Source organism: Hyla sarda, chromosome 1 (assembly GCF_029499605.1).
Source record: "Hyla sarda isolate aHylSar1 chromosome 1, aHylSar1.hap1, whole genome shotgun sequence".
Taxonomy (NCBI): domain Eukaryota; kingdom Metazoa; phylum Chordata; class Amphibia; order Anura; family Hylidae; genus Hyla; species Hyla sarda.
Window position 1 is genome coordinate 612,292,967 of NC_079189.1, and position 25,834 is coordinate 612,318,800.

A 25,834-nucleotide genomic window follows, 5' to 3' on the forward strand; every position below is an offset into this window, starting at 1 on the left:
AAGCAACCCCTCGAAAGGCGAAGAGCCACGGTAGTTAAGTTCGACAAAGTCCGGGGTTTGGCCCCTTCATGGACTGTTACCACGGAGGCATTTTCCTAGTCAACAGACGAGCAGTTTAAAGGTACTACCTCCCAACGCATCTACAATCCCTGGAGAGCGGGGAGATGGAATTTACCCCAGTCCAAAGTGCACAAGGGGAATGGGCCGCAGCTGTGACCCATCCCAAGAATCCTACACAGCTCCCCTTAGTGTATCTCTTAACTCCAAGAGTCAAAGGTCAAGTGGAGGAAGAGGAGTTCCTGCCTGAGGTGCCCATTATGGCACCCAAGTACCATTCAGTAGCCAAGAATAAGTCTACAGAAGTGTCCCGGCCTACTCCAGCCATTGCGAAGGTTTGGCTGACCTATCGGGCACCAACCAAAGTGCCTCGGCCTACTCCTACTGAGTAGGTTTAGCCGGCCCACCAGGCACCAACTGGCTGTCCCCCTGTGGCGCAAGCGGCCTCTGTACAGATGGTGGTCACTGTCAATCCCACATCTCCAATTCCAATGTCTCCAGGGTGGCGTAGATGCTAGTGTATATAGCACTAATGTATATAATAGAGAGGTAGTACAAATCCCATGTATATATAATAGCAAGCAATAAAAAGTGTACTATTACGTCAGAATTGTTTAGAAACTTATACGTACTGCCTAATTTTATATACAGTTAGAGAGACGATATAAGTACAAATGTATCATAGTGAGTTATGTATATATTGCATATTGTGTACAAGAAAGTAAAGTCATGTACAGAATTAAGATAGGACTGTTATCTCATAGTTAGTATATATATATATATATATATATATATATATATACACACTCAGTCCATATTAGTCTATAAAATATATTCTGTCCAATGCTAATTGTTTTCCTGTCCACTGTGCACAGGGTTCTCTTGTGGCCAGCGAGAGCACCTGGTGAGCGTAAGTAGCACAAAAAGGTGGAAAGCTGTTGTATAAATGTCAATTTCATACCTTGTCAAAATATCTATTGGTGTTGTGTTTCGGGGAGAAGTAGCAAAATATGCCGATGGGCCCCTTATCACAGGCATCTGGGTACAAAGCCCCAGGCAGCCCAATCAGCCCCAATTCAGTTACAAGAGCAAAAACCACATATAGACTAACTCTTATTTTATTTGTTTGGATCCTGTTTGAAATCCCGTCTTCACATAAGTATGTCAGAACATTCATGAAACTCTTTCCCCGTTATCAGTCCTGTGCAAGACATTGGATCAATGCCCCAGGAACTGTTTTCTGTTTCATGGGCCAGTGGCCTTCCTTCATCTGCCCTCAAAGATATATGCCGAGGATGGCTTTTTTTTTTTTTTTTTTTTTTTTTTTAATAGAGGGGGAGTATGTGGTGGCCCAGTACAGAATGTGCCATTCTGTACCCCTGTCAGTCCTATCAGGTGGACTCAGTCCATGTCCCCTGGCCACACACTCCTCAGGAATCTTTTACAAACTATGTAACGCTGTGTGTTGTAATACTATGTTATTGTGCCTTTAAATACTGTTGCTAAGGGTTATGTAACCAACGAAGGTGTAAGGTGAACAGGTGACTTATCAGGCAAATGGGACCCCTCCAAATTGCTCCTATAATTACCTGGGAAGAGTCAGTTTAGTTGCAGTTTAGCTGAGGTACAGCTTGAGTAAAGACCTGGGTCGTTGTCTGGTGTTCCTGAGGGAGGCCCAAGGCCTAGTCATGCAGCAACTACCAATTAACCCCCTGCAGGTAAAAGTCTGGCGGTAAGCACAAATACAGGGGAGAAGTCTAGTCAAGATAGTCAAGTGTCAATTACCAAAGTCAGCGTGAATTGCACAAGTCTGTTCAAGTCCACTACAAGTCCCAGCGAGCCGATAAGCTTCCAAAAGTTCACCGTGTATCTCCTTGGGCCTAAACTGAGCTGTAAAGACTTTAACACCTTGTCTGCCTCAGTAAAAAGCCGTTGTTCCATAACATCGGAGTGATTATTTGCCCTGCGCTGGCCCAGGAATTATAGGCTATACCTCGGGTGGTGAATTAGGTAAACCACGCCCTGGCATCACGATCACAAAGGGTTAATACCATCTGCCCTTCCATACCCATCACCACGTATACATTCCCAGAATCCCTCACCTCTCCAGTCATATCCATCTGTCATTACATAGATAAGAATGAGGTCATGTGACATCACTCCCAGAATCCCTCACCTCTCCAGTCATATCCATCTGTTATTACATAGATAAGAATGAGGTCATGTGACATCACTCCCAGAATCCCTCACCTCTCCAGTCATATACATCTATTATTACAAAGATAAGAATGAGGTCATGTGACATCACTCCCAGAATCCCTCACCTCTACAGTCATATCCATCTGTTTTTAAATAGATAAGAATGAGGTCATGTGACATCACTCCCAGAATCCCTCACCTCTACAGTCATATCCATCTGTTATTACATAGATAAGAATGTGGTCATGTGACATCACTCCCAGAATCCCTCACCTCTCCAGTCATATCCATCTGTTATTACATAGATAAGAATGAGGTCATGTGACATCACTCCCAGAATCCCTCACCTCTCCAGTCATATCCATCTGTTATTACATAGATAAGAATGAGGTCATGTGACATCACTCCCAGAATCCCTCACCTCTCCAGTCATATCCATCTGTCATTACATAGATAAGAATGTGGTCATGTGACATCACTCCCAGAATCCCTCACCTCTACAGTCATATCCATCTGTTTTTACATAGATAACAATGAGGTCATGTGACATCACTCCCAGAATCCCTCACCTCTACAGTCATATCCATCTGTTATTACATAGATAAGAATGGGGTCATGTGACATCACTCCCAGAATCCCTCACCTCTCCAGTCATATCCATCTGTTATTACATAGATAAGAATGAGGTCATGTGACATCACTCCCAGAATCTCTCACCTCTCCAATCATATCCTTCTATTATTACATAGATAAGAATGAGGTCATGTGACATCACTCCCAGAATCCCTCACCTCTCCAGTCATATCCATCTGTTATTAAATAGATAAGAATGAGGTCATGTGACATCACTCCCAGAATCCCTCACCTCTCCAGTCATATCCATCTGTTATTACATAGATAAGAATGAGGTCATGTGACATCACTCCCAGAATCCCTCACCTCTCCAGTCATATCCATCTGTTATTACATAGATAAGAATGAGGTCATGTGACATCACTCCCAGAATCCCTCACCTCTCCAGTCATATCCATCTGTTATTACATAGATAAGAATGAGGTCATGAGGAATCACTCCCAGAATCCCTCACCTCTCCAGTCATATCCATCTGTTATTACATAGATAAGAATGAGGTCATGTGACATCACTCCCAGAATCCCTCACCTTTCCAGTCATATCCATCTGTTATTACATAGATAAGAATGAGGTCATGTGACATCACTCCCAGAATCCCTCACCTCTCCAGTCATATCCATCTGTTATTACATAGATAAGAATGAGGTCATGTGACATCACTACCAGAATCCCTCACCTCTCCAGTCATATCCATCTGTTATTCCATAGATAAGAATGAGGTCATGTGACACCACTCCCAGAATCCCTCACCTCTCCAGTCATATCCATCTGTTATTACATAGATAAGAATAAGGTCATGTGACATCACTCCCAGAATCCCTCACCTCTCCAGTCATATCCATCTGTTATTACATAGATAAGAATAAGGTCATGTGACATCACTCCCAGAATCCCTCACCTCTCCAGTCATATCCATCTGTTATTACATAGATAAGAATAAGGTCATGTGACATCACTCCCAGAATCCCTCACCTCTCCAGTCATAAACATCTGTTATTACATAGATAAGAATGAGGTCATGTGACATCACTCCCAGAATCCCTCACCTCTCCATTCATATCCATCTGTTACTACATAGATAAGAATGAGGTCATGTGACATCACTCCCAGAATCCCTCACCTCTCCTGTCATATCCATCTGTTATTACATAGATAAGAATAAGGTCATGTGACATCACTCCCAGAATCCCTCACCTCTCCAGTCATATCCATCTGTTATTACATAGATAAGAATGAGGTCATGTGACATCACTCCCAGAATCCCTCACCTCTCCAGTCATATCCATCTGTTATTACATAGATAAGAATGAGGTCATGTGACATCACTCCCAGAATCCCTCACCTCTCCAGTCATATCCATCTGTTATTACATAGATAAGAATGAGGTCATGTGACATCACTCCCAGAATCCCTCACCTCTCCAGTAAGCCGGAAGAGTATCTGTAGGGTGAGGTTTATGATCCTGTCGGCCATCTTGTTCCTGTCTCTCTCCATGGTTGATGGGTCATCCAGGAGAATTCTCTTATATAGAAGATATCAGCAGAGGATCCTGGATTGGAGAAACCTGAAGAGAAGAAGAGGAGACGATGAGAAATGGCGGCTGCTAATAGAAACAACAACAGACGGAGAAAGAGACAAATACACAGAAAGTTCTGGATCTTGTTATTTTCTTCCTTAAGTCATAAAACCTTGTGGATCTGAAGGGGTTAATAGTAATATCTCCTCCCCCAGCGCTCCTGATGTCACCACAACAGTATATACCTCCACCTGCAGACTGTACAGGAGCCGTGTGCTTACAGGACCTGCGATGATGTCACCGTCATGTGATCAGTCACATGGAGGAGGAGGAGTCACATGATCAGGGGCTGCTGCTCTAGGCTCATCTGCTCAGTGTATGCAGGACTCTGCTGTGCTGGTTGTGATCGCTGCTGGATGAGCTGAAGTTATGTGTATGCAGCAGAGCTGTGTGTGTGTGATGTGCGTGGTGCAGAGCTGTGTATGTGTGTGTTATATATGTCTGCAGCAGAGCTGTGTGTAATGTGCATGTAGCTGAGCTGTATGTGTACACAGTAGAGCTGTATATGTGTAATGTACATGTAGCTGAGCTGTATGTGTGCACAGTAGAGCTGTATATGTGTAATGTACATGTAGCTGAGCTGTATGTGTACACAGTAGAGCTGTATATGTGTAATGTACATGTAGCTGAGCTGTATGTGTACACAGTAGAGCTGTATATGTGTAATGTACATGTAGCTGAGCTGTATGTGTACACAGTAGAGCTGTATATGTGTAATGTACATGTAGCTGAGCTGTATGTGTACACAGTAGAGCTGTATATGTGTAATGTGCATGTAGCTGAGCTGTATATGTGTAATGTACATGTAGCTGATCTGTATATGTGTAATGTGCATGTAGCTGAGCTGTATGTGTACACACTAGAGCTGTATATGTGTAATGTGCATGTAGCTGAGCTGTATGTGTACACAGTAGAGCTGTATATGTGTAATGTACATGTAGCTGAGCTGTATGTGTACACAGTAGAGCTGTATATGTGTAATGTGCATGTAGCTGAGCTGTATGTGTACACAGTAGTGCTGTATATGTGTAATGTGCATGTAGCTGAGCTGTATGTGTACACAGTAGTGCTGTATATGTGTAATGTACATGTAGCTGAGCTGTATGTGTACACAGTAGAGCTGTATATGTGTAATGTACATGTAGCTGAGCTGTATGTGTACACAGTAGAGCTGTATATGTGTAATGTACATGTAGCTGAGCTGTATGTGTACACAGTAGAGCTGTATATGTGTAATGTACATGTAGCTGAGCTGTATGTGTACACAGTAGAGCTGTATATGTGTAATGTGCATGTAGCTGAGCTGTATGTGTACACAGAGCTGTATATGTGTAATGTGCATGTAGCTGAGCTGTATGTGTACACAGTAGAGCTGTATATGTGTAATGTACATGTAGCTGAGCTGTATGTGTACACAGTAGAGCTGTATGTGTGTAATGTGCATGTAGCTGAGCTGTGTGTACACAGTAGAGCTGTATATGTGTAATGTACATGTAGCTGAGCTGTATGTGTACACAGTAGAGCTGTATATGTGTAATGTGCATGTAGCTGAGCTGTATGTGTACACAGTAGAGCTGTATATGTGTAATGTACATGTAGCTGAGCTGTATGTGTACACAGTAGAGCTGTGTGTAATGTGCATGTAGCTGAGCTGTATGTGTACACAGTAGAGCTGTATATGTGTAATGTACATGTAGCTGAGCTGTATGTGTACACAGTAGAGCTGTATATGTGTAATGTACATGTAGCTGAGCTGTATGTGTACACAGTAGAGCTGTGTGTAATGTGCATGTAGCTGAGCTGTATGTGTACACAGTAGAGCTGTATATGTGTAATGTGCATGTAGCTGAGCTGTATGTGTACACAGTAGAGCTGTATATGTGTAATGTACATGTAGCTGAGCTGTATGTGTGTAATGTACATGTAGCTGAGCTGTATGTGTACACAGTAGAGCTGTATATGTGTAATGTACATGTAGCTGAGCTGTATATGTGTAATGTACATGTAACTGAGCTGTATGTGTACACAGTAGTGCTGTATATGTGTAATGTACATGTAGCTGAGCTGTATGTGTACACAGTAGAGCTGTATATGTGTAATATGCATGTAGCTGAGCTGTATGTGTACACAGTAGAGCTGTATATGTGTAATGTACATGTAGCTGAACTGTTTGTGTACACAGTAGAGCTGTGTGTAATGTACATGTAGCTGAGCTGTATGTGTACACTGTAGAGCTGTATATGTGTAATGTGCATGTAGCTGAGCTGTATGTGTACACAGTAGAGCTGTATATGTGTAATGTACATGTAGCTGAGCTGTATGTGTACACAGTAGAGCTGTATATGTGTAATGTGCATGTAGCTGAGCTGTATGTGTACACAGTAGAGCTGTGTGTAATGTACATGTAGCTGAGCTGTATGTGTACACAGTAGAGCTGTATGTGTGTAATGTACATGTAGCTGAGCTGTATGTGTACACAGTAGAGCTGTATATGTGTAATGTGCATGTAGCTGAGCTGTATGTGTACACAGTAGAGCTGTATATGTGTAATGTACATGTAGCTGAGCTGTATGTGTACACAGTAGAGCTTTATATGTGTAATGTACATGTAGCTGAGCTGTATGTGTACACAGTAGTGCTGTATATGTGTAATGTACATGAAACTGAGCTGTATGTGTACACTGTAGTGCTGTATATGTGTAATGTGCATGTAGCTGAGCTGTATGTGTACACAGTAGTGCTGTATATGTGTAATGTACATGTAACTGAGCTGTATGTGTACACAGTAGAACTGTATATGTGTAATGTACATGTAGCTGAGCTGTATGTGTACACAGTAGAGCTGTATATGTGTAATGTACATGTAGCTGAGCTGTAGGTGTACACAGTAGAGCTGTATATGTGTAATGTGCATGTAGCTGAGCTGTATGTGTACACAGTAGAGCTGTATATGTGTAATGTGCATGTAGCTGAGCTGTATGTGTACACAGTAGAGCTGTATATGTGTAATGTACATGTAGCTGAGCTGTATGTGTACACAGTAGAGCTGTATATGTGTAATGTACATGTAGCTGAGCTGTATGTGTACACAGTAGAGCTGTATATGTGTAATGTACATGTAGCTGAGCTGTATGTGTACACAGTAGAGCTGTATATGTGTAATGTACATGTAGCTGAGCTGTATGTGTACACAGTAGAGCTGTATATGTGTTATGTACATGTAGCTGAGCTGTATGTGTACACAGTAGAGCTGTATATGTGTAATGTGCATGTAGCTGAGCTGTATGTGTACACAGTAGAGCTGTATATGTGTAATGTGCATGTAGCTGAGCTGTATGTGTACACAGTAGAGCTGTATATGTGTAATGTACATGTAGCTGAGCTGTATGTGTACACAGTAGAGCTGTATATGTGTAATGTGCATGTAGCTGAGCTGTATGTGTACACAGTAGAGCTGTATATGTGTAATGTGCATGTAGCTGAGCTGTATGTGTACACAGTAGAGCTGTATATGTGTAATGTACATGTAGCTGAGCTGTATGTGTACACAGTAGAGCTGTATATGTGTGGATTATGTATAACTCCCTATATACACAGACATACGGTAGATATTATCGCACTATATCACACTGTCCGCTCTTTGTGCACTGATACTCTATACACAGTTATTGGGGGTCTCTTAGATGACACCATAAGAAGTGGTGGATGATGTGCGGCATTTCCTTCCTCCCGGGAGAAGACTGGATGTCCCACAAGCCAAGGACGTCCAATAAAGCCCTATATACTGCACTGCGGCTGCCATTTTATAGAGAGAGAGAGAGAGCAAGGACTACTGATCCCAGAAAGCCTTCACCAAATTCTATAAATACAAAAGCAAACTTAGTAAAATATTAATCATTGGGCTGACCTAAGACGATGACGTCCTGTAACCTGCAGTGCTGTGTCCAGTTGGTGCACTACAAATCCCAGTAAGCAGTGAACGCGCCCATAAAAGCTATCACATCAGAAATACCTAGAAAACTGAGCAAAGCATGTGTGCTGACCTGTATGTTACCATAAATACGTATTATAAGTATTGTAAATGCAGCATAGCCATCTAATGCTCAGATACGTGTATTTTCTGGGTTTAATAAAACATAAGGGGAGATTTATCACAACCTGTTCTGAGGAAAAATTGCAGAGTTGCCCATAGAGACCAATCAGATCACTTGTTTCATTTCTCAATGGCCTTTCCAAAAATAAAAGACGCGATCTGATTGGTTGCTAAGGGCAACTCAGCAACTTTTCCTCTGGACAGGTTTTGGTAAATCTCCCCCATAGTTTATTTGGTTTTAACATAACAACATAGATAAAAGTGTCAGGAGTTAAAGTTGACTAGTAAGTGAGTGACACAGGGAGGAGGGGAAGATACAGAGGAGGAGGAGGAGAAGATACAGAGGAGGAGGAGGAGAAGATACAGAGGAGGAGGAGGAGAAGATACAGAGGGAGGAGGAAGAGGAGATACAGAGGGAGGAGGAGAAGATACAGAGGAGGAGGAGGAGAAGATACAGAGGAGGAGGAGGAGAAGATACAGAGGAGGAGGAGAAGAAGATACAGAGGAGGAGGAGGAGAAGATACAGAGGAGGAGGAGGAGAAGATACAGGAGGAGGAGGAGAAGATACAGAGGGAGGAGGAGGAGAAGATACAGAGGGAGGAGGAGGAGAAGATACAGAGGGAGGAGGAGGAGAAGATACAGAGGGAGGAGGAGGAGAAGATACAGAGGAAGGAGGAGGAGAAGATACAGAGGAAGGAGGAAAAGATACAGAGGGAGGAGGAGAAGATACAGAGGGAGGAGAAGATACAGAGGGAGGAGGAGGGGAAGATACAGAGGGAGGAGGAGGGGAAGATACAGAGGGAGGAGGAAAAGATACAGAGGGAGGTGGAGGAGGAAAAGATACAGAGGGAGGTGGAGGAGGAAAAGATACAGAGGGAGGAGAAGATACAGAGGGAGGAGGAGGAGAAGATACAGAGGGAGGAGGAGGAGAAGATACAGAGGGAGGAGGAAGAGATACAGAGGGAGGAGGAGGAGAAGATACAGAGGGAGGAGGAGAAGATACAGAGGGAGGAGGAGAAGATACAGAGGGAGGAGGAGGAGAAGATACAGAGGGAGGAGGAGGAGAAGATACAGAGGAGGAGGAGAAGATACAGAGGAGGAGGAGAAGATACAGAGGAGGAGGAGAAGATACAGAGGGAGGAGGAAGAGATACAGAGGGAGGAGGAGGAGAAGATACAGAGGGAGGAGGAGAAGATACAGAGGGAGGAGGAGAAGATACAGAGGGAGGAGGAGAAGATACAGAGGGAGGAGGAGGAGAAGATACAGAGGGAGGAGGAAGAGATACAGAGGAGGAAGAGATACAGAGGAGGAGAAGATACAGAGGAGGAGGAGAAGATACAGAGGGAGGAGGAAGAGATACAGAGGGAGGAGGAGAAGATACAGAGGGAGAAGATAGAGGGGGAGGAGGAGAAGATACAGTGGGAGGAGGAGGTGAAGATACAGAGGAGGAGAAGATACAGAGGAGGAGGAGGAGAAGATACAGAGGGAGGAGGAAGAGATACAGAGGGAGGAGGAGGAGAAGAAGATACAGAGGGAGGAGGAGAAGATACAGAGGGAGGAGGAGAAGATACAGAGGGAGGAGGAGAAGATACAGAGGGAGGAGGAGAAGATACAGAGGGAGGAGGAGAAGATACAGAGGGAGGAGGAGAAGATACAGAGGGAGGAGGAGAAGATACAGAGGAGGAGAAGATACAGAGGGAGGAGGAAGAGATACAGAGGAGGAGAAGATACAGAGAAGGAGGAGAAGATACAGAGGGAGGAGGAAGAGATACAGAGGGAGGAGGAGAAGATATAGAGGGAGAAGATAGAGGGGGAGGAGGAGAAGATACAGAGGGAAGAGGAGGCTCAGATTTCCCAGACAAGATGAGGGGGTTGAGGAGAGGAGAGTGCAGACTTTTCCTCTGGACTGAATGCTGGAGGAGAGGGTAAAGCAGAGGAGCAACTACAAACTTCTGGACCCTATAGTGGGGGCCTGCAGGACTAAGGAGCCTGGTAACAACTGTGACCCCTATAGTTACACCACTTGATCAGAATAAATCCCTGGATCAATGTTCTATCCCCATAAGTGGGCACAGATGGGGACGGCAGCAACAGCAGGTGAGTTTTGCACCTTCTGCTATTGCATAAGTACAACTCCCAGAATGCACAGCCAAGTGGACTGCTGGGAGTTGTAGTCATGCAACAGCTGGAGGCACACAACAACAACTCCCAGCATGCCTTTTGCTCTGTATGTTAGGAGTTGGAGTTATGTAACAGCTATTAGCACTTTTTCCCTCTAGCTGATGCAAAACTGCAACTCCCAGCATGCCAAATGACGCTTCTTCCCTTCTGAGCCCTGCCGTGCGCCCGCTGAACACTTTATGTCCACATATGGGGTATTTCTATTACTCAGGAGAAAGTGTTACACATGTTGGGGGGCTTTTTCTTCTTTTACCCCTTGTAAGAATGAAATATTAGGGGCTACACAAGCATTTTAGTGTAACATATAAAATGTCTCATTTTCATGGCCCACTGTTGTGGGCGTGTGGGGTGTAAATGCTCACTGAACCCCTAATACATTCCTCTAGGGATGTAGTTTCCAAAATGGTTTCACATGAGGGGGGTTTCCACTGTCCTGGCACATGGGGGCTTTGTAAGTGTGACCTGGCCCCAAAAAACTATTCCAGCCAAATTCTCTCAAATGCCAAATGTTGCTCCTTTCCTTCTGAGCCCTGTTGTGCGCCTGCACAGCACTTTATGTCCACATATGGGGTATTTCAGTGTTCGGAGGAAACAGGGTTACAAATTTTGAGGGGCTTTTTCTCCTTTTACTCCTTGTAAAAAATAAAAAAAAATTAGGACTACAACATGTTAGTGAGATCGGCCGGCCGCTGGATCGGGCTGCTTCTAGTTCCTCAAAAAGTTCCTTTCCCATCCTCACCTCTTCGGCCACCATCGTTACCATCACTGTAACTGCCTCATACTCTGGGAGCATCCACAGGGTTGGCGAGTGACTCTTGTATCTCCATTAGCCATCCTGGGACTTGTAGTCCGCCAACCTCAGCAAGTATTGACCCAGTCTCCTTTGACTCCTGTTCCAGTCCCTGCAGTGGGCCCTCACCAACACCTATGTGTTTCCATCTCCCCTCCAGTTGCCTGTCCTACCATGATGACCCCTGCATCTGCCTGTCTAAGCAACAGAGGGTATCTGATAGGGGTAAGCTGAATGTTGGGGCACGACCTTTGCTCCTAATGAGGGCGTCCCCTTGCAGAAAGGGTCCTCTGTCCTCCCCGCTATGACAGCCACAGCATGGGATAATGATCTCTGATTCCAACCTGGACTGCCTCGGGCCCTTCTCATGTGCTACCTGACTCGCGTCGGCAAGTTGCTTTTAATGCACTGTCACCCCCTTTTTCACTTATTGGTTAACATGTTTTAGTCCGGAACAGTAAAAGTTATGTTTTAATTCTATTCCTTCGGTGAGCTGGATACATCCTTTCTTTGTTTCGAGTTGTCTATACGGAATACGGCTCGCTGCCTCCGTGCTCCCGATATCCACTGACCTGCTGATCATCTATACATCAATGTGAATGCTGTCCTAGGGGTGGTGAGCTGAGAATATTTTTTCACATTTTTTTCTATGGCAGCCACAGCATGGGATAATAAACTGATTCCAACCTGGACTGCCTCGGGCCCTTCTCCTGTGCTACCTGACTGAGGCCAACTACTTTCCCAAATGCCTACCAAGGAGGACTTTTGGTCTTTGATCTTGGAGGTGAAGGAGACCTGTAGGGTGGAAATTTCCTTGCTCAGATGTGACCTACAGCATGTTTCTGATGGGTTGGAGGTCCTGGAGGGACCATGACTCTACTAGGGCCTAAATCTCAACAACTTTCACAGTCATGTGGAAAACCGTGGTAGACGTAACATCAGGATTTGCGGTCTTCCTGAGGCAACCCATGATGGGGACCTCCAGGTAACCCTTGAGGCCATTTTCAATCTCATACTTGGTGAACCGTCCTCTCGCAAAAGCAAACTGGACAGGGCCCATCGTGCACTTCACCCAAAGAACTCCTCTGGCGTACCCTGGGATGTAATCTGCTGCGTGTATGATTTTGCCCTGAAGGAGGCCATAATGGCTAAGGCCCAGAATGTCCGCAACTTAGAATTCAATGGGCCCCTCTCCATCTCTTCTCTGCTTTATCCTGGATCAAAAAGCAGCTGTTCCGCCCCCTGGTGACTACACTCCGGGACAATTAGTCTACCTATTGCTGGAACATTCCATTTGCCCTCACTGCTCGTAAAGATGCGGGGTTCAAGGGGGGGCTCTTCTTCTATGCGGATGTTGTAGATCCCTTCACTTGCTCCCTATAGTCATGTGACCAGTTGAGCTCTAGACATGGGTTTCTTTCCTCTGACCAGCTCCATTATCTTCAGATACATAATCTGGAATGCACCTTTTCATAGACGGCTATGCATTTCGTACGGTCTCCGCACAAAGAATGAACGTGTTCGTTCTTTGTGGGGACATGGAAACATCTGGCACAGAAATTCCGCCGTTTGCACAGAGCAGCAGAGTCTCCTGTTGAATTTAATGGGACTCTGCTGCAGAGGAATCTGTGCAGACCTCCCAAGTGGTAATCCCCACGGAAATTCTGCGGTATGAACCCAGCGTCAGGCTTCCATCTGTACTTTCTATAAGGAAACCCAACACAAATTATTAATGGGCTGGTATCATACCCCTGAACTACTCCATAAATTGAATCCTGACATCTCCGCGCAATGCTGGAGTTGTAGGGTGGGTGGGGAATGGGGTCCACCTACCATACTTTTTGGTTCTGCAAGCAGAAATTCTGCCGTGTGAATAGACCCCTAAGGCCAGGTTCACACTGTGGAATCTCCGGATGGAATTTCTGCCAGAGATCACATGGGCGGCGCAGACTGCATTGCCGTCCGTCCCCATAGACAGCAATGCATTTTTGAGTGGATCTTTCGTCGGACCCGCACAGAAACGCATTGCCGTCTATAGAGACGGAAATGCAGTCCGAACAGTCCTAGTGCCGCCTGTGGGATCTCTGGCAGAAATTTTGTCTGGTGATTCCACAGTGTGAACCCGGCCAAATATTGAAATTTTGAAAGCAATTGAGGTTTCAACAAGCTAGGGGTGTTGTTAGTATCAATGAATCTTGCCGGGTCAATTATCCACTTTACTTCTGAGTTGAAGTGTTAGAGAGGTGATGAGGTTGAATTCTGAAGAGATACAATAATGTAACCATCTTTTAGTTGTAGTTAAAAGTATTCAATATGGTTATTTGATGTTGACACTGTAGTTGCAATGTACCGTATTTTTCACCGTATAAGACGCACTTATTCTTCCCCAAAACTGGGGGGAAAAAGTCGGTGCGTCTTATACGGCGAATACACCCCTATCGCGGCGGTCCCTGCGGCCATCAACGGCCGGGACCCGCGGCTAATACAGGACATCACCGATCGCGGTGATGCCCTGTATTAACCCTTCAGATGCGGCGATCAAAGCTGACCGCCGCGTCTGAAGGGAAAGTGACACTAACCCGGCTGTTCAGTCGGGCTGTTCGGGACCGACGCGATTTCACCGCGGCGGTCCCGAACAGCCCGACTGAATAGCCGGGTTAGTGCTTACAGGACACCGGGAGGGACCATACCTGCCTCCTCGGTGTCTTCTCCGTTCAGGGATCCCCTGTATGGCCGGCGCTCTCCTTCCTCGTCATCACGTACGTGCGTCGTCGTGCGTAACGACGTGATGGCGGCGACGGAGAGCGAGGATACCCGGCCGGCAGCAGAGACGTTCTGGAGCGACGGGGACACGGCGACAGCGATGGAGCGACATCCAGGGCAGCGGTGACGGGTCCGGAGCGGCGGGGACACGTGAGTATTACCTCCTGCTGCAGTGGTCTTCAATCTGCGGACCTCCAGATGTTGCAAAACTACAACTCCCAGCATGCTCGAACAACCAACGGCTGTCCGGGCATGCTGGGAGTTGTAGTTTTGCACCATCTGGAGGTTCGCAGGTTGAAGACCACTATTGGGTTCAAAATCTTTATTTTTTTAGATTTTGCCCCTAAAAATTGGGTGCGTCTTATACGCCGGTGCGTCCTATAGGGCGAAAAATACGGTATATCCAAAAATGCCTACCTAATATAGCAGAAAGGAAACATATATTTGTTCCACTTAAGCTGATAGTTAAGTTGTGATGAGCGATGCTTCCTATGTTGGAAAAGGTCATTCTCTTTATAGACCGGCACCTTCAAACCAAACCGGACTGTAGTACAGCGAGGACTCCAAAAAAGTACCGGACGGAACCCCTGGAGAATAACACTGAATGCGGTAATACGGATAAGTTCCTTCTATATGTTAATTAGTGGAATACGCTTAAAAATAACTGTTTCCAACCTTTTCCAACATAGGAAGCATCGCTCATCACAACTTAACTATCGGCTTAACCCTATCCCCCACTGGTGATATTTCCGCCATTGTTGTGACTGTGTAGTTCCTAAGGTTTTGCTATGTTCCTGGCTCATATCGTATTATGTGTTACATACTTGCTTGAATGTATTTGCTTCTTACTCCTGGGTTTCATGATGCTTTTTCATAGTTTTGTACACTAAACTACACTTAAACAAAAAATAAAAATTAAACATGTCCACTATATGATGCAACATAAAGTAAACATATTGTATATATGAATGAATATATAATTTATTTGCCATGTTTCTTTTCCTTACAAGCAGAGAATTTCTAATTTACAAAAATGCAGATGTTTCAATTTTTTCATGAAATTTGGGAATTTTTTTTACAAAGAAATGATACAAGGATCAACAAAAATTTACCACTATGTTAAAGTAAAATATGTCACAAAAAAACAATCTTGAAATCTCTTAATTATTAATGCATAAAGCAACACAGTTCCGATTTGCAAAATGTGGCGATGACCATAAGGGGTTAGGAGAGAGATTGTGGGGTCGGCTAAATGCGGAGGAGGAGCTTTTTATTATATTTAAATATGTAAATTAATTCTTTTAAATGTAATTTTCCTTTTTTCTCCTTGTAAGGGCTATAGCCCCCTCCGTGTTTCCACCTGTGGACAGATAGGAAGGGGCAGCACATTCCCTGTTGTCCATCCCACCTGCTCCCAGCAGCCTATTTAGTGAAGAGGGGCCCAGCACACATAATATGAGGGGGCCGGCACAGATAATAAGAGGGGGGGCCGGTACACATAACAAGAGGGGGTGCGGCACACATAATAAGAGGGGGCCGGCCCTGATAAGAGGGGACCGGCACACATAATAAGAGGGGGCAGCACAGATAATCTTCTACTTCCTGCATCTTCTGTCTGCAACTATTATGAGTCTGGCCTTTGAAAAATAGAAAAAAAGCAAAAATATGAGAGCGGACAGGATCGATGTTCAGATGTAGCCAATTCATGCATCGATATGACATTCCTACTTACTTCAATGAGAGGGGTTTCTCTGTCCTTAAACCCCCCCCCCCCCCCCTATCTGGCCAGCCTTTAATCTAGCACCTTTAACACGCGCAACTAGGTACTCTGCACACTTTTTTTCTTTTTTTTCTTCTTCTCTTTCCTTTTTCGGATCTGACCAAAAAAAAATTCACAGCAATCACTGCGATCCACCAATACTTCATGCAAAATGACAATTTATTCAGTTAAAATGTTCATAAAAAGGCCAATACAATCAGATCCGACGCGTTGCAGGGATAATTCCCCTTCCTCAGGGATATATATTCCTAACAAACGTGCTCCTTTTTTATCTAGCTCCATGACCCCATTTTCACCCAGAAACAATTATCCATTGGTTAACACAAAATATACAAAAAGTCAAACAAACTGCATTTATTCTTATACCCGTTCTATACATTCATTAAAACTATTAGGGACCAGTGTGTTAAGTTTAAAAATATAAAAACTCTCTCTTCTACATAGGGTGGAAAATCTCCGTAAACCTTCCACTATTTGTTCTACTGGAATTACCCGTAGAAACCCTGGGTCTGCATTGTGGCACATTGCAAAATGACGGGAAATACTTTGTTTTGGATATTTGTGTTTAATATTAAATCTGTGCGAATTTATTCTTTTTTGGAGTGTTTGTGACGTGCGGCCCACATATTGGGTCCCGCATGGACACTCCAGCACATAAATTACATAGTTACTGGCACAATTTAATTTTGATTGTATCGGGATTACTTCACCCGTTGACGCACTCCTTATGCTCTGTTTCCCGTCCTCCATGTGTGAACAAGTACATCTCCTTTCATTACATTTAAATGAACCTTTTAATTTTATTAGATCTTTTTTTAATTATTTTATTTAATTTAGGATATGAAGGTGCAATTTCTTGGGCTACTGTTCTCGCTCGCCAGTAAATAAAATTTGGTCTAAAATCATTAACTCCTAGTGCTTCCTTTAAAAAAGGGTCTTCTTTGAATATATCCCAATTTAAAAAATATATATATTTTCAACTTTTTTGGCATCTTTTGAATAACGAGACACAAATGCTGTACAGTAATCTATATTTTTACTGTTTCTTTTTTCTTATAATTTTGACTCTGCTTTTTTATTTGATCTTTTCTCACAATAAGATCTGCTTTCTTCTTAGCACCTTCAACATTTGAAGGTGGATAACCTTTTTCTAAAAATCTATTTTCTATTATCTTAGCTTGAGCTTCGGAACATTTATTTTCAGAGCAGTTTCTTTTTATTCTATTTAGTTGTTCAAAGGGAATATTAACCTTCCAATTTTTTTGATGACAACTCTTAAAACGCAGATATCCATTTGCATCAATTGATTTAAAGTGCGTTCGTGTATTCATTTTATTCTCTTTTATATATATTTCCAGATCCAAAAAAGTGATTTGTTCTTTATCTATATGTTCCGTAAATTTAAGACCCCATTGATTATAATTAAGTTCATTAAAAAACTCATAAAAACTATTTTTGCTACCTTCCCAAATTAAGAACAGGTCATCAATGTATCTTTTATAACATTTTATATGTTCAAAATGTTGACTATGCCCTATACACATTTCTTCTACCTTTCCCATGTAGAGATTTGCTAAAACAGGTGCGCATTTCGCACCCATCGCGGTCCCGTGGTGTTGAATAAAAAACTGGTCCTCAAATACAAAATAATTATGACTTAAAATAAAACTCAAACTTTTTACAATAAAATCCTTCTGACGGTCCGGCATTAAAATATCTGTATACAATATATCTCTGATAACTCCAACCCCTTGCTTCTGTGGAATATTTGAATATAGGGACACCACATCCATAATAACTAACCACAAATTTTGTTCCATTTATAATCTTGTAAAAGTCCCAATAATTGTCCTGAATCCCTCAGGTATGATGGAAGAGATATAACATAATTTTGTAGAATATGGTCTACGTATTCTCCTAATCTACTTGTAAGTGAATCTACCCCTGCCACTATTGGCCTTCCTGGGGGGGGGGGGGGGCAAAGAGGATTTTTTTTGCAATTTGGGGGGAAAATAAGAATAAGGGGTGGCAGGATTTGAAATCAATAAATAATATTTTTCGTTTTTATTCAGTACTCCTTTTTCGGAACCCTCTTGAATGAATTTTTCCAATTCTTTTTTAAATATTGGCAACGGATCCGCAGGTAATTTTTCATAATAAACTACATCTTCAATAATTCTCAAAGATTCTTCTAAGTAGTATTTTTTGGCAATTAACACAATCCCTCCCCTTGCCTTTTTTTATTACTATATCCTGATTCTCTTTTAGCGATTTTATGATTTTTTTTCTCTCTTTCTAACATTTTATAGCTATTATCTCCTCCCCATTTATATGTTGTATGGGAACTTGTGTTTTCTACATCCAATGCAAGTTCCCATACAACATATAAATAGGGAGGAGATAATAGAAATAAAATGTTAGAGAGAAAAAAATCATAAAATCGCTAAAAGAGAATCAGGATATAGTAATAAATAAAGCGGACGGGGGGGGGGGGATTGTGTTAATGGACAAAAAATACTACTTAGAAGAATCTTTGAGAATTATTGAAGATGTAGTTTATTATAAAAAATTACCTGTGGATCCGTTGCCAATATTTAAAAAAGAATTGGAAAAATTAATTCAAGAGGGTTCTGAAAAAGGAGTACTGAATAAAAACGAAAAAGATTATTTATTGATTTCAAATCCTGCCATCCCTTATTTTTCTTTTCTCCCCAAATTGCTAAAAAAAAATCCTCTTTGCCCCCCAGGAAGGCCAATAGTGGCAGGGGTAGATTCACTTACAAGTAGATTAGGAGAATACGTAGACCGTATTCTACAAAATTATGTTATATCTCTTCCATCATACCTGAGGGATTCTGGACTTTTACAATATTATAAATGGAACGAAAATTTGTGGTTAGTTACTATTGATGTGGTGTCCCTATATTCAAATATTCCACAGGAGCAAGGGGTGGGAGTTATTAGAGATATATTGTATACAGAAGTATTTTATTGTAAAAAGTTTGAGTTTTATTTTAAGTCATAATTATTTTGTATTTGAGGACCAGTTTTTTATTCAACCTCACGGGACCGCGATGGGGGCGAAATGCGCACCTGTTTTTGAAAATCTCTACATGGGAAAGGTAGAAGAAATGTGTATAGGGGATAGTCATCATTTTAAACATATACAATTTTATAAAAAATACATTGATGACCTGTTTTTAAATTGGGAAGGTAGCAAAAATACCTTTTTTATGAACTTAATTAGAATCAATGGGGTCTTAAATTTACAGAACATATAGATAAAGAACAAATCACTTTTTTTGGATCTGGAAATATATATAAAAGAGAATAAAATGAATACACGAACGCACTTTAAATCAATTGATGCAAATGGATATCTGCACTTTAAGAGTTGTCATAAAAAAAATTGGAAGGTTAATATTCCCTTCGGACAACTAAATAGAATAAAAAGAAACTGCTCTGAAAATAAATGTTACGAAGCTCAAGCTAAGATAATAGAAAATAGATTTTTATAAAAAGGTTATCCACCTTCAATTGTTGAAGGTGCTAAGAAGAAAGCAGATCTTAGTGTGAGAAAAGATCAAATAAAAAAGCAGTCTAAAATATAAGAAAAAAGATACAAACGGTAAAAATATAGATCACTGTACAGCACTTGTGTCTTGTTATTCCAAAGATGCCAAAAAAAAGTTGAAAATATTTTTTTTAAATTGGGATATATTAAAACAAGACCCTTTTTTTAAAGGAAACACTTAACGATTTTAGACCAAATTTTATTTACTGGCGAGCGAGAACAGTAGCCCAAGAAATTGCATCTTCATATCCTAATTTAAATAAAATAATTTAAAAAATCTAATAAAATTAAAAGGTTCATTTAAATGGAATGAAAGGAGATGTACTTGTTCACACATGGAGGACGGGAAACAGAGCATAAGGAGTGCGTCAACGGGTGAAGTAATCCCGATATAATCAAAATTAAATTGTAGTAGAGAAACAAAAGGAGTTGATCAGCTCACCAAAGTCCATATGTGTCAAGCATCAGGCAATAGTCCCGGAGCACGGAGACAGGGAGCCGCCACTCCCCGTGGAACTGAGAAAAAGAAGTGGAGGGGGTCCAGCTCCTGGGTTGAGGTATCCAATAAAACTTAACCTTTAATGGCAACTAATTAAAACATGGAAAATCGCCACAAGGTGGCAAGTGACATGTCACTAAAAACAAAGGGGGGGTGAAACGCCGACGCGTTTCGAGCAGTTGCTCTTAGTCATGGTGTTGGTACCTAGTCACACGGGGGTTTAAATACCCACTGGCATATGGTCGGGTCCCACCGTGGAAAAAACTCCCCGCCTCCGTCAAACAGGATGTGACGTGGCATAAGGAAGGTAGTCAGAAAAAAAGGAAGGTGCGGCCAGGTAAGATCTAACTAAGTGGAAAAAGATGGCTGTGAGTATAAGTATGGTGACATCTAATGCATGCAAACAATGCAGTATTGTTGTACAGCGGCCGCTCGTGGGGCATAACCGGGTGGCTAGACTGTCATAACATAGTCAGCATTAGAAAAATCCCGAGCACACTAAGAACAAAATATGGTAATAAGTAAATAAATAAAACGCATATTGTGAACTCCAGCCTATATGTCCAAAAACCGCATATAAGTATAATAATATATATGGGAGTTTAACCCATAGCAAAATATGATAGTAAATGATGAAAAAATTGTAATAAACATGTTTATCGATTAGGCGGGTTAGATGCTTAAATACAATGCGCACAAGACCACTAGTAGAAAAAATATATATAAGCATATGTTGAGACTGCCATGAAATCGTATTCTCGGAGACATGATAAGTTCATAAATATTTTAGTATACAGACACATGGGAACCTGTGGGTAAGCACGTATTCCATAAAACATCAATACTGGCACAAGCTACATAAAAAAACCCTAGTCTTGACTTTAAATGGTGTCAGACATATCGCACACAAATGTAAGGGAAAAATCCTGTAAATCATAAACGACTTAAGTGGTCAACAACGAGAAAGTGTATATAAGAATGTAACATACAACTTAGGTCTCTTAAATACATAACCAGGATAGCACCTAAAAACCAGTCAGGGACAGGGATCGCAAAACAAAACTCAGAGGGCGAGTAGGTCCTACCATAACCAAGACTAAAAGATATACAGAAAACACCACATAAAGGCTGAAAAAAAAAAAAAAATACTAGTTTAGTAAAAATACATGAGGTCATTTCTATAGTTAAGACCCATAGGAGCACGTGTTTCCATCCTTAAGATCCAAAAAGCCTCTCTCGTGTGAAGAGCATGTAACCAATCACCCCCCCCGTTTGGGGGGGGGGGGGGTAGTTTTTCAATTCCCTGGATGGAGATGGTGTTACTTTTCCCTTCATGATGCTCCACTAAATGCCTGGTCAAACCAGACATGGATCGGGAGGAGAAATTAGGGCGAATGGCAAGATGTTCATAAATCCTTCTTTTTAATTTTCGCCCCGTGCACCCTATGTATTGCATTCTGCATGTAACACATGTTACACAGTATACAACATATTCGCTGTCACAATTAATAAAGCTTTTTATGGTGTAGCTGGTGCCTGTTGCTATTGACACAACCTGGTGGGAGGAGGGCATTAGAGTGCACATGTTACACCGGGACCTTCCACATTTGTGGCTCCCATTAGTATGGAGCCATGTATTAGTGGGTTTGTCGACCGGTAGATCACTGGGTGACAAAATGGACCCTAGAGATCTAGCTTTCTTAGCTACACATCTAACCCCTCCAGACAGCAGTTTCGCCATGTCGTCGTTTTGTAGCAGTACCGGAATATGTTTGGTGATTATATTTTTGATTTGATCAAAATTTTGGCTGTAAGGAGTGGTGAAAGTAGGAGTGAAACACCATTCCTTATTTTCTTCATATGACGGAAGCAAATACTCATCCCTTGATTTGGCATCAGCAATGGATTTTGCCCTAGCAAGTATGGCACCACTGTATCCCCTACGTTTCAGGCGTCTAGTGATGCCAGCACTTGCTGACTGATAAAATGTGTCATTCGAGGATGCCCTTTTTGCCCTTATGTATTCTCCTATGGGGAGATTCTTTGTGGTATGTACAGGGTGTCCACTTTGGGCATGCAAGATGCTATTGCCCGCTGTGGTTTTGCGGAACATACTTGTGTCAATTTTTAAAGTATGTTTGTTACCCATCAGGGTGACATCAAGAAAGCTAATCGCTTCTTTTTCTCTGACCATAGTGAAGCGTAAATTCAAATCGTTGTCATTAAGGCAAGACAAAAAACCATCAAACTCATGTTCCTCCAAACCTTGGCATATTAGGAGGAGATCGTCTATATACCTGCCGTACCAGTAGATGTTACTCTGGTACGGATTACAGGCAGTACCTGAAGATCTATCCCATGAATATACTGTTATCAATTTGTCTGCATGCATTATCACCAAGCAACAAACGGAGGTCCTGGAAAAAGGCCTAGGATTTGTGCCACTGTACTCTTTTGACTTATATCAGACCATCAGGGATGTCAATAAATTCATTCGAGCCCTTACTGTAAAGAAACATTTTTTTGATACAGATATGGTGGAATTACAATCAAATGGATCAAAACCTTCCATATTGAATCAAATAGGAAAAGCTAACTTGCTGCTCCATACGAGCTTTGCAGATCAGATCACATGTTTGGATCTCATGGACTTACAAATTTCATCTAATAGTGCAAACAATAATATCATTTCCACTAAGGACATTTTTCCTACAACAAACCCCAGCTTCTACCCTATTAATTCCAGAGTCGAGGCAATGGATATATATCAACGTAGAGTGGAAATGGATCTGCGCAATCTAGAAAAACAGACATCAACATCACCCACTAATTTCAATAGGAAGGAACACAAAGCTTTACAAGATCTAAAGAATAACCCGCACATATACATCAGACAGGCAGATAAGGGAGGATCTGTGGTTATTTTGGATAAAGCCCTTTATGAGAGAGAGATTATGAATATGTTAGGGGATGCAACAACATATAAAAGAATGCCATCTGATCCCACTAATGTGGTGAGAACGAAATTGGAACGTATATTGGAGGAAGGGGTTGTGTCTGATATAATCACTCAAAAACAAAAAGAATTCCTTAATCCCAAATATCCAAAAATACCGGTTTTTCATGCTCTTCCTAAGACCCACAAAAATGTCTTCCCACCCCCTTTCCGCCCCATAGTTGCGGGTATTGATTCGCTCCTTGAGCGTTTGGGCAATTGGCTTGATCATATGCTACAACCCCTGGTCCAGAGAACGATAGGCTATATCAGGGATACAAAGTCTCTCCTAAATGCCATGTCTCAAATTGAGTGGAAAAGTGGCTTTGAGTGGGTCTCCTGTGATGTGGCATCACTATATAGCTGCATACCACATGACAAGGCTGAACTAGCGCTGACATATCATCTTAACAAATACACTGAGTACAGTCCTTGTCTAAGGCAGTATATAGTTGAAGTTTTGGTTTTTCTGCTACAACACAATTACTTTACCTTCAATGGTTTGTTTTTTCTTCAGGTTACTGGTTGTCCTATGGGGGCAAAATTCTCCCCCTCCCTCGCTAATCTTTACATGGCGTTCTGGGAGGAGCATCGTCTGTATGCTGCCTGTAATCCGTACCAGAGTAACATCTACTGGTACGGCAGGTATATAGACGATCTCCTCCTAATATGCCAGGGTTTGGGGGAACATGAGTTTGATGGTTTTTTGTCTGGCCTTAATGACAACGATTTAAATTTACGCTTCACTATGGTCAGAGAAAAAGAAGCGATTAGCTTTCTTGATGTCACCCTGATGGGTAACAAACATACTTTAAAAATTGACACAAGTATGTTCCGCAAAACCACAGCGGGCAATAGCATCTTGCATGCCCAAAGTGGACACCCTGTACATACCACAAAGAATCTCCCCATAGGAGAATACATAAGGGCAAAAAGGGCATCCTCGAATGACACATTTTATCAGTCAGCAAGTGCTGGCATCACTAGACGCCTGAAACGTAGGGGATACAGTGGTGCCATACTTGCTAGGGCAAAATCCATTGCTGATGCCAAATCAAGGGATGAGTATTTGCTTCCGTCATATGAAGAAAATAAGGAATGGTGTTTCACTCCTACTTTCACAACTCTTTACAGCCAAAATTTTGATCAAATCAAAAATATAATCACCAAACATATTCCGGTACTGCTACAAAACGACGGCATGGCGAAACTGCTGTCTGGAGGGGTTAGATGTGTAGCTAAGAAAGCTAGATCTCTAGGGTTCATTTTGTCACCCAGTGATCTACCGGTTGACAAACCCACTAATACATGGCTCCATACTAATGGGAGCCACAAATGTGGAAGGTCCCGGTGTAACATGTGCACTCTAATGCCCTCCTCCCACCAGGTTGTGTCAATAGCAACAGGCACCAGCTACACCATAAAAAGCTTTATTAATTGTGACAGCGAATATGTTGTATACTGTGTAACATGTGTTACATTCAGAATGCAATACATAGGGTGCACGGGGCGAAAATTAAAAAGAAGGATTTATGAACATCTTGCCATTCGCCCTAATTTCTCCTCCCGATCCATGTCTGGTTTGACCAGGCATTTAGTGGAGCATCATGAAGGGAAAAGTAACACCATCTCCATCCAGGGAATTGAAAAAGTACCCCCCCCCCCCCAAACGGGGGGGTGATTGGTTACATGCTCTTCACACGAGAGAGGCTTTTTGGATCTTAAGGATGGAAACACGTGCTCCTATGGGTCTTAACTATAGAAATGACCTCATGTATTTTTACTAAACTAGTATTTTTTTTTTCTTTCAGCCTTTATGTGGTGTTTTCTGTATATCTTTTAGTCTTGGTTATGGTAGGACCTACTCGCCCTCTGAGTTTTGTTTTGCGATCCCTGTCCCTGACTGGTTTTTAGGTGCTATCCTGGTTATGTATTTAAGAGACCTAAGTTGTATGTTACATTCTTATATACACTTTCTCGTTGTTGACCACTTAAGTCGTTTATGATTTACAGGATTTTTCCCTTACATTTGTGTGCGATATGTCTGACACCATTTAAAGTCAAGACTAGGGTTTTTTTATGTAGCTTGTGCCAGTATTGATGTTTTATGGAATACGTGCTTACCCACAGGTTCCCATGTGTCTGTATACTAAAATATTTATGAACTTATCATGTCTCCGAGAATACGATTTCATGGCAGTCTCAACATATGCTTATATATATTTTTTCTACTAGTGGTCTTGTGCGCATTGTATTTAAGCATCTAACCCGCCTAATCGATAAACATGTTTATTACAATTTTTTCATCATTTACTATCATATTTTGCTATGGGTTAAACTCCCATATATATTATTATACTTATATGCGGTTTTTGGACATATAGGCTGGAGTTCACAATATGCGTTTTATTTATTTACTTATTACCATATTTTGTTCTTAGTGTGCTCGGGATTTTTCTAATGCTGACTATGTTATGACAGTCTAGCCACCCGGTTATGCCCCACGAGCGGCCGCTGTACAACAATACTGCATTGTTTGCATGCATTAGATGTCACCATACTTATACTCATATGACAAACAGGTCACTCATGGGTTAATCAGCCATCTTTTTCCACTTAGTTAGATCTTACCTGGCCGCACCTTCCCCCTTTTTTTCTGACTACCTTCCTTATGCCACGTCACATCCTGTTTGA

General features: G+C 42.0%; 1 protein-coding gene across 1 annotated transcript in view; it reads right to left on the reverse strand.

Annotated features, from left to right (window-relative positions):
• Nucleotides 1–16,000, reverse strand: part of LOC130306275 (zinc finger protein 268-like) — a 189,915-nt gene extending 173,915 nt beyond the window's left edge. The window contains exons 1-2 of the mRNA XM_056552087.1: nucleotides 15,117–16,000; nucleotides 4,306–4,453 (exon numbers count right to left, since the gene is read on the reverse strand). Of these exons, the coding sequence (XP_056408062.1) occupies nucleotides 4,306–4,383 (78 nt within the window). The 5' untranslated portion in view covers nucleotides 4,384–4,453; nucleotides 15,117–16,000. The remainder of the gene's footprint in view (nucleotides 1–4,305; nucleotides 4,454–15,116) is intronic.
• Nucleotides 16,001–25,834: the final 9,834 nt, after the last annotated feature.